Source organism: Notechis scutatus, chromosome 2 (genome assembly GCF_049901735.1).
Source record: "Notechis scutatus isolate UNSWTSFEM ecotype Mainland chromosome 2, rNotScu1.2, whole genome shotgun sequence".
Classification (NCBI taxonomy): Eukaryota; Metazoa; Chordata; class Lepidosauria; order Squamata; family Elapidae; genus Notechis; species Notechis scutatus.
The window spans coordinates 3,100,854-3,110,518 of record NC_142010.1 but is presented as its reverse complement, the minus strand read 5'-3'; the positions used below and the strand labels follow the sequence as shown (position 1 = coordinate 3,110,518).

At 49.1% G+C, this 9,665-nt stretch overlaps 1 protein-coding gene across 1 annotated transcript in view; it reads right to left on the bottom strand.

Moving 5' to 3' along the window:
- Positions 1-328: 328 nt before the first annotated feature.
- PRRC2A (proline rich coiled-coil 2A) overlaps positions 329-9,665 on the bottom strand; it is a 51,715-nt gene continuing 42,378 nt past the window's right edge. The window contains exons 21-33 of the mRNA XM_087954259.1: positions 9,577-9,662; positions 9,171-9,416; positions 7,203-7,391; positions 6,999-7,073; positions 6,583-6,757; positions 6,439-6,494; positions 6,176-6,264; positions 5,794-6,052; positions 3,336-3,434; positions 2,977-3,207; positions 2,797-2,885; positions 1,198-1,291; positions 329-1,097 (exon numbers count right to left, since the gene is read on the bottom strand). Of these exons, the coding sequence (XP_087810385.1) occupies positions 960-1,097; positions 1,198-1,291; positions 2,797-2,885; positions 2,977-3,207; positions 3,336-3,434; positions 5,794-6,052; positions 6,176-6,264; positions 6,439-6,494; positions 6,583-6,757; positions 6,999-7,073; positions 7,203-7,391; positions 9,171-9,416; positions 9,577-9,662 (1,826 nt within the window). The 3' untranslated portion in view covers positions 329-959. The remainder of the gene's footprint in view (positions 1,098-1,197; positions 1,292-2,796; positions 2,886-2,976; positions 3,208-3,335; positions 3,435-5,793; positions 6,053-6,175; positions 6,265-6,438; positions 6,495-6,582; positions 6,758-6,998; positions 7,074-7,202; positions 7,392-9,170; positions 9,417-9,576; positions 9,663-9,665) is intronic.

Sequence of the window (9,665 nt, the reverse complement as noted above, 5' to 3'; positions counted from 1 at the left end):
TTCCGAGGTCAGTAAAATGAGGACCCAGACTGTTGGGAGACAAGAGGCTGAGTCCGTATCAACTGCTCAGAGAGGGCTGTAAACCACCGTGAAGCGGTAGGTATGCAAGCCAAAGTGCTAATCGCTGTTGCTAATCGCTACTCTAATCGTGCTAAGACCGGCTTCTCCGTTTACTGCATGCCAGGTTGATTTCAGGCAATGCTGCGAACAAACATTGCAGGTTGTTTTCACACGCAGAACTTTCGCCAGAGGCAATTATCCAATGGATTTTAGAATGAAATCCGGGTCCTTATCAGTAGACATTAAAGACAGGGGGGAACTCAACAGATTGATCTTTTTATTTTATTGGTTTTTTTTTTAAACAACTTTTTTTTTTTTGGTTTTATTTATTAAACAAACCAGCTCGACCACCTTTTAAAAACTCAACGCTTCCTATTTCAAACTCAGGGGAGCAGACAGACAGGAGAGGAGGCAGGCTCCCAGGCACGCCTCCCCCTACTCCCATAAATAGAAGAGGGGAGAGGCAAGACCTCACATGTTCATATTTATATATATTTACACTCCACACTTAAGAGCAGCTCCACCCCTCCCGTCTCTGGGATCAAGAGGCAACGCAGCCCCTCCCAGAAAAATATAAACTCAGGTGAAACCAAAGGAAGTAAGCAAAAATACATTCAGCTGGGAGCCTCCCCAAATCCTGATCCTTGCCCCCCCCAAATTACACTCCGAGTATCCCACTAAGAGTCTAAAACACCCCTAACAGAGGGGGACAAATTCAGTGTTCCCCCTCCCCACAGAAACAGAAAAGGACTTAAGGAGACACCCCATCTTTAGGATACATCAACCGGAGAGGAGGGATGAGCCCCGGCAAAGAGCCCTCCCCCCCTCCCAAAAAAAAATTCATTCTGAGGAGAGGATGTCAAAAACCAAATCCAAAGGGGAGGGAGGAGTATTCTGGGCTAGTGGTGTCCGGAGAGATTGGGGTCTTGCTTGTCGGCGTGGGACCGAGTGTCCGTCTCCAGGCGGCGGGCAGGCGCTCCATCCCGGGGTTGAGGTGCCCGTTCCCAGCAGCGGGGGTTCCACCGAAGGACGTCGGACTGCGAGGGAACGGAAGGAGAAGAGAAGGAGTAGGTGAAGGCCTGGGCTGCCATCTTACCTGTTGTCTGCATTTAAGTTAGCCCCAGAAGCCAGCCTTACCTGCTGGTAGACCTCAAAGCGCTGGGCACGAAAGAGGCCACCGTAGCCAGACCCGGGAGATTTGAGCCTGGCACTGAAGCCTCCGGAGAAAGGCCTGCGGGAGAAGAGAAGAGAAAAAGGCTCAGCGCCTAGGAAAGAGACCCGAAGAAAAAACCCTTGACTGGGGGCTCTTGATGCTATATCAGGAATGTGGTGCCAAGGAAAAGCAGTTGGAACTGTGTGTTTCTCCTACTCCCCATAGAATTTTTTTTTTAAAAAAACTTTATTTAAATAAAAGTTGATTTATTTATTTATGTTCTGTTTATTTCTAAACAGAAAATCCTGAAAACCAGGCGTATTTGCTATAAAGAACTATCTTCTGCTCTTCCAACTTAAAAAAGAGTAAAAAATCTCTACAGGGAGAAGCAAAGGTATTAATGAGATTTTAACAGCAACGCCTTAAAACCCTCTTTGGATTTCTTGTAAAATTTGACTTACTGTTATTAAACTTCCTTCAAGGAGCTCCCAACAGCTCCCAATAATCCTTGCACCTTATAAGAATTCGTTTAGCGACCGTTTCAAAGTTACAATAGCATTGAAAAACATGACTTGTTCACGCTTGCGACCTGAGCAAAATTCAGATGCTTGGCAACTGGTTCATATTTATGACGTTTGCCGTGTGCCTGAGTCATGCGATCACTTTTTGTGACCTTCAGACAAGCAGAGTCAATGGGGAAGCCAGATTCACTTAACTGGGTTATTAGGTTAACCACTGCAGTGAGACTCCCTTAATTGTGGCAAGAAAGGGCGTAAAATGGGCCAAACTTCACTTAACAAATACCTCACTCAACAACAAGAAATTTTGGGTTCAATTGTGGCCTTAAGTCAAGGGCTACCTATACTATACTCCACAAATTAGGCTTCCCAAGCTTGTGAGATAAATTGGGGGCGGTCAGAGGGGCTGCGTCCAGGAAAAACCTCTTTCCACGTGCCAATGTGTTTTTGTAGACCGCTTACTTAAAATAGGTAAATGACAAACTGAAATGCTTATAATAAAAGCATTTCCTTCAACATCTTCTTTCTTTTTTTAAACAATCAGGCCTCCACAGACATTCTTCATGGTAAAAGCGGTGGGAGGAAGCGACTGGCTGAGGAATTCTGGGAGTTGAAGTCCACCCCTCTTAAAAGTTGCCAGGGTAGATTTAAACTAATGGAAGAAACATTCCTTTTCCACTTGCAGGAACCTCTTTTTTTCCAATCCATTTCAAAACAAGGAGCTGCACATGCGAACTGGGATTCTCCTCCCCCCCCCAACCCAACCAACCGCTGTGCTACACCCAGGTGTAATCAAGGGAAAAGCTAAGAGACCAGAACTCGTGGCGACACTTCTTCCTTTAGAACGGTTTAGACATTCTCCTTTTACACCACAATCACCCCCCATGTTTGAGAGCTAACGGGGCTTGATCAGGGAGAGCTCTTGGGCCAGTAAGGGATATGACACAGGTGTCCGATACATTTTCAAAGCTTCACCCAGCTGGAAGCACAAATAAAGAGTTTGCAGTCCTGGGAATATAGATAAACCTCAACCACAGATCATTTCAGCCCACGGAGAATACTTGCCTGTTCCCAGAAGGGGGCCGGGCACCTACAGACCCCAGACCATTGAGTTTCCGGTAATCTGGCATGGGTTTCATTTCCAGAGCATGAAGCTGAAGGAAACAAAGCCTTGTTAGAAACCGGGAGCTGGAGGCATCCTTTCCTCCCTTCCCAGCAGGCCCCGTTTCCCCAGCGCTTCTTTACCTCGTTCCGCCCCACTCCGCCGGGAGGAAAGGCCCGGATGGCAGGAGACACCAGCCTCCCAGCCAGCTGTCCTGGGGCCCGGAGTGCCTGGGCAGCCACAGGAACCAGAGGCATTGGAGGAGGGGGTGGTGGGGGTTGCGGCGGGGCGGAGGCAGCTGGGGGTGCTTGTTGCAAAGAGCCAAAGTTCACCACGGGTGGCAACTGGGGTGGCTCCACCACCGGCAAGAGCACCTGGGGCAGAAGCAGAGAGAGAGAAGCAGAGAGAGAGAGAGAGAGTGAGTGAGTGTGTGGCAGATGCCGCATTCACAGCCTTCCCGGGAAGAGTCTGGGGATCTCCAGGAAAGAAAGCTCACCCTCACCTGTTGGGCAGGTCCTGTGGCCGTCAGGAAATTGCTCTGGCTGCCTTGGCCCAGTGTGGCTGGGTAGAACTCGGAAGGAGAGGCGAGCTCCTGACGCACCTGCGGAAGAAGGAAAAGCAGGTGAGGGAGCACCTGGGCCCTTGGATGACGACAGCACAGAAACCTGAATATACCCCTTTGGGAGTGTGTGTGTGTGTTTGGGGGCTGGGCAGCACCCAAACTGGGTGTGGGGGAGGAGTTCTGGTCTGGTGGGACTATAATCTGAGTTACAAAGATGATGGGCTGCCGGGCCAGAACAGATGCAACAGGCAGATTCCTAGTATGGTTTTGATTGCTTATTTAGTATCCTGTGACTATCACTAAGTATTGTTTGTATCTTATGATTCATGATGAATATATTTATGATGGCTACAATCGTGGCTTATCACTTTATATCTTTTATGCACCGAAGACAAAAATCACAATGGCCAATAAAGAATTCTATTTTCCATTCCATTTCTCTATTACAACAATTCGCTTAATGACTGTTCAAGTTACACCACCACTGAAAAAAAAATGACTTATGACCTTTTTTTCACACTGGCGACCATTGCGGCATCCCCGCAGTCGCGTGATTTACATTTAGATGCGTGACAATTGACTCGCATTTATGACAGGTGCAGGGTCCCAAGGTCATGTGATTCCCTTTTGTGACAAGCACAGTGAATGGGGAAACCAGGTTCACTTAACCATGTTACTAATTTAACAACTGCAAGGATTCACTTAACAAATGTGGCAAGTCAAGTCGTAAAATGGGACAAAACTCATTCAACAAATTTCTCACTTGGCAACATAAATTTTGGGCTCAATTGTGGTTGTAAGTTGAGGACTACCTGAAATTCACAAGGATAGATAAAAAAAGATGGCTTGAAGTTTCAGGAAACTGAATCACGTTGGAATCGGGGTAAAAAGAAGGAACTGAGTGAGAGACTTGTGTAGTATAATAAAAATCAGACCAATTTAGTCCCTTACACAGACCAAAACTTCCATGCATGGACTGCTTGAAGGCAGATATTTTAGGTGTGTTAAGACTTTATGCGTGGAATCTTTTGCACATTTTCAATAAAAAAAAAACCGAGGCACATATTCCTTTTTTGTTTTGTTGGGCTGACTGGTCCCTATTACCAATTGCTTTTAAAAAGGTTGAGGGAGGGGGGCTGAGGGGAGAGACGATATGAATCTCAATGCGGTTGTCAAAAACTTGGCAAAGGAACTTTCTCAGCCAGTGAAGGAAAGATCTTCCTCTTCTAAGCGTGGCAATATGCTGATAAGACGCAGCAATCACCCCAATGCCCTCATACAAGATGGGCACCCTTTGGGCAAGCAAGCAGGAAAATCAGGTTTAATATGCCAGAATTGCATCTCCCGTGTCACGCCCCTTTTGATCTAGTCGCTAAGAACAATCCTCTGCAGATGTCGCCACCTCAGAGAATGCTTTGGTAGCACAATCTGGCACACAAAGGGTTCAAAATAAAAAAAAATAAATGAAGTTTTTCTCAGCATGAGTATCTTTGCAGTTGGAAAAACTTGTTTCCCCTCCCTTTGCATGCAGTATCTTTCTGCTCGACTGCAGGACTGGAAATCAAATCCATTTCACCACCAGAGCTATAAAGGGCTCTTTCAAATGTCGATTCCTGCTCCGTTGCCACATTATCTGAGCGCTTTTCTACAAGCTGCCCAGATTAGGAAGGCAGGTGAGGAAGCATATAAGTGGACTAAATGAATAGATAAAACCAAGTTCAGATCAAGAAGCTACTTTTGTAGGCCGTTATTTGACGAACGTTGCCTCAACGAGAAAGTTCTGCCCAAAATGCACCTCTAACTCAAAAGCCTGCTTTGATTAGGTAGATATCTGGTTTCATGAGGGCTACTCTGTCCCAATCTGGTTCCCCTTTGGAATTCTAGTTCATTGTTAAACTAAACTTTCTTCAGTAATTTCACCTGCTCTTCACTGTTCCCTGCCCCATTACTGATAGCTCTCAACTTACAACCATTTGTTTAGTTTGGTTTTAGCTCTAGAAAGCTTTTGTTTTGAGTAGGGTAATGACTAATAGTGACTTACATTGTGACAAGATGTGGAAGTCACACTAAGTGATTTACCCCCAGCCCTTGTGGATGCAATCACAGCACAAGTGTTTTATGATCTGCGTGCTTGGCAACTGTCATGTGTTTGTGACGGTTGCGGTGTTTTGCGGTCACGTGACGGCCCATTCGCAACCTTCCCGGACAGCTTCTGACAAGGAATGTCAAAGGGGAAAAAAGCTGGTAGGGAAGATGTAAAGAATTGCGGTCTGGCTTAAGGACCCAGCCAAAATCAGGTGCAGACACACGATGCCTCACTTAACAACACATTTTCCCCAGTCCCTATGGTTGTTGCAAGTGGAAGGCTATTTGTCCCCTTGCATTACTTCCTCGGTACCTGAAGCAAGGCCTGTTCAGGAGCCAACTGGCTTCCACAGAAGGCTGAGCTGTAGATGAAGGAGGGAGGCGGTGCCTGGTACAGCAAGCCCGTAGCCGGAAGTTTGGGCAGGTCGGCTGCCTGCAGAGCTGCTATTTCCACATACTGCCCTTTCAAGGCCATCCCCGAGAGCAAGGCTGAACTCGGAAGCACTGTGCCCGCTGCCGTCTGAGCTGGAGAAGCAGGGGCCGGGCTGGGCTGGAGGTACAGGTGCTGGGACCTGGGGAGAAAGAATTTGGCTCAGATGGCCCCAACCCTGACCTTCCGGGTCCCAAACAAGGAGGGATCTTCGCTCCACCCACCCCCAAACCAGGATCCTCTGCTCCCCCCGCTGGCCTCGTACCTGTATGAGTGCACAGAAGGGGCGTTCGTACGGTAGTTGTTGCCACCACTTGCGCTGTGGAGCTGAGACTCGAGCTGGGCGTTGGGGACCTGCAGACAAAAGAGGACAAATAAAAAAACGCCATCAGAAGACAACCAAGACGCCAACGAAGATGCCCGGGATCGTTTCACGGGTCTGCGCCCAAGTGCACAACCCCCACCCCCCACTTTCTGCCCCAGGAAAGCATCTCCCTCTTCTGCCTCCCCGCCTGCCAAGATGGCTACCTGGTTCCCATAAAACAGCTCCGGGTACAGCCGTGGCCCCTGGCCCCTCTCACCTGCGGAGAGAAACACCATCAGGCGCTAATCTGCTTCCTTAGAGCCGCTCGCCGGTCCCCTCCCTCCCCAAACCAATCAACCCCCCTACCTAGAACATGGGAGCGTCTGCTGGGAAGCTATGCAAACAGGAAGAGGCAGCGGCGGCAGCTGGAGCTCCCGGGAAAGATCGGGGCTCAAAGGACCGACTGGGAGGCATCTCGGGGGATGCCCTGTGGCCGGGAGGGGCTGGAGGAAGCAGCTCCCATTCCCTCGGAGCAGAGGCCAGCTGTGGAGAGAGCAGACGAAGAAGCTGTTGGGAGGCCGAAGGTCACGGTCTAATTCTCCCAATTCCCTCTCTCACTCAACTCCATCGAACCTACTTTTATGCCACTGCTAAGTAGGTGGACTCAAACACAAACCTTTAGCAACCTAATTCAAGCTATACGTCAGGGAGCAAGCTGCCCTGTAAGTCCCGTGGGAGTTCCTCTCATCTATGACGGCAGCATAGGCTGCTGCCCACAACTTACCCCTTCGGTGAGTGCCTGGTGCAGCTCTTCGCCTGCTTTGGGGACTTCGTTCACAATGAAGCGAAGGTCGGCGTCCTGAAAGGCCAAAGTCCCCAGTCGAGGTCTGAGCCCAGGGCTTCCCTGGCTCAGAGTTTGCAAAAGAATAGCCTGCGGCAAACCTGGGAGGACAGGTATAACCCGGGTGCTCCCAACGGTCACACCTACCTTATCGCTGGCACCAAACTGGATGGGCGGGCAGGCTCCCGGGGAGTCCAGTTGGGGCCCCTGTTCAGGCTTCAGAACGCCCAGGCCTTCCGTGCTCTCCTTGGCCTTCTCGGCCCGCTGGGAGCGCTCGGTGCCAATAGCGCCCGGGGGAGGGTGGTCTCGGGGCGGGGGCTCCGGGGAGCTGCTCACCTGTTGCAGAGGAGGAGCGAGGAAGCTCATTGAGGCCCATTTTCCTAACCTTAGCAGGTCGGGCCCATTGAAAGCTGTCCTCCTTCAGCAAACAGGTGACCCATCACCTATTCGCTGAATGGGGGAATCGCTTGCCATTTGGACAAAGGCCCCAGGACAGGTAATCCTCCACTTGTGATCATAACTGAGCGCAAAATCCCTCTTGCTTAAGAGGCTGTGGTGAATTCTGCCCATTTTGCAACCATCTTGCCACAGTTCTGAAGCTGAATCACTGCGATTTAAGTTACTAAATGGTTCTTAATAGTGAATCTGTCTTCCCCGATGACTTTGGTCTGTCACCAGGTCGCAAAAGGGGATCACATGACCCCAGGACATTGCAACTGTCGTAAATGTGAATCAGCTGCCAAGCGTCTGAATTTTGATCATGTCACAATTGGAAATGTTACAGCAGCCCTAAGTTGAAAAATCAATCATAATGCCACTTTAACTTCGGTCATTAAATAAGCTGTTGATAGTTCAAGGACTGCCTGTATTCTCCTCATAAGTTACCCAAGAGACACACAGCTACCCCTCACTTCAAAATAAAGGCACTACGGTCTCTACTCCTTCCATCTCTCCTGGAAAAATGAAGACCCAAACCGGCTTCAACCAGATCAAGAACAGCCTCCACCGTTATACACTAAGCCTCACATCACTTTCATTTTATTGAAGGAAGAAGTTTCTAGAATGCAAAGACAGGCACAAAGAGGTGTTTGTAAGAGAACTGCCTCTCAGCAAGCAAGACTCTTAATCCATCGAGTTGGCTAAAAAGAACTTTTGGCTGAGGGAGAAGCGATTGCAGGATAAGGCGAAATTTGGAAAAAGCCCACGCAAAGCCAACCACGTTCTTTCCTTTCCCCAAGCCCAATTCCCCACCCCTCCCCCACCCAGTCCACAAAAGGTTGTTTGGAGAGTCTCTGAGGTGTGAGGGGATAACAGTTCGCCCTCAGAGCATGATGGCCTTGGAGTCTGGCTGAAACCGGCTGGGAGAGAGAGTTCCTTCTGTCTAGGAAGACGCTCCCTCCCCCCTATTTCCCAAGCAGTCAAAGCAAAAAAACAAGCTAAAAATGCCAGCAAGCCTTTCCAACATAATGGCAGGACACAAGGGTGGACCTGACAGGTGTGAGGGGATGTCCAGCAATTTGCAAAACTAGAAAAAAAAAAAAGGTTCCTTGGAGGGAATTGCTGGAGGGATGCAGGGGGCTGAGAACCCCATTTAAAGGTTCTACTTGAGCTGGACCGCAAGGATCTTAGAGCAAGGAATCATATCCTCGTTCCTTTTAACTAGGCAACTGCAACGAAGTCACCCACAGAAAGCGCAATTGCTGGAAAATGCCCTATTGCAGCTTTGCTTCAGGCCCTATATTGTTTATATATATAAGAAAAAAAGAGGATTCTGGGTACAATTCAAAGTGCTGCCTTCAACCTATGGGGATCTAGGGACTAAGACAAGATCACCTTGTCTTATCACCCACAGTACCTAAAGCAGCAAAGGTTGAACCACCTGACTCCAAAGACTGAGCCCTACCTGAGGTTAACTAGAACAGAGAGTAAAAATAGTGACAAGAGTGTCTTCCAATAAGCACGGGATTAGTTAACTGATTGTATCAGAAGAACACACACATTTAATGAAGTCCTACATGGCAGAATATTTACACATTGTCAGAAGCCATCAAGATCACAAGATCATGAAGAGGGAAGTATCAACAGTTGGCAGCTCCCCAAGAATAAATCTTGTACCTTCTTGTCCTTGAGCAAAGTGGAGTCTCTAGTTGGTGGGGGCCTCCTCCTTTGTTCCTTAGCGTCCGTTGCTTCTGGATCGGTGGCCAAGGGGTCATCCTTACTCTTGCCAAGGGCTCCACCCCGCTTGGTGGCAGCATCCGGGGTGGCTTTCAGACCCCCATCGGGAGAGCTGCGTTGGCTACAGGTGGCCGAGGAGACCTGGGAGTCACTGCTAAGGTCCACGCCGCTGTCAGACAGGCTCATCTGAAAAAGAGAGGTCAAGGGGATTCCGGTTAGGAGAGTTCAGGATGAAAAGGAAGCCCAGAACAAAGTCTCTTCCTAACTGGCTTAACGTCGGTTCCGCTCTCTCACGGACGTTGCTTCCCCCACCCCCTTCCAGCAGGGACACCCCAAGCTCTCTCACCTCTGTACTTGCAACCTCTTCGAAGGCGTTCAGTGGGTCAATCCATGGTTCCACAGAGGCAGGGCGGTAGCTTTTCCGAGAAGAGTCTG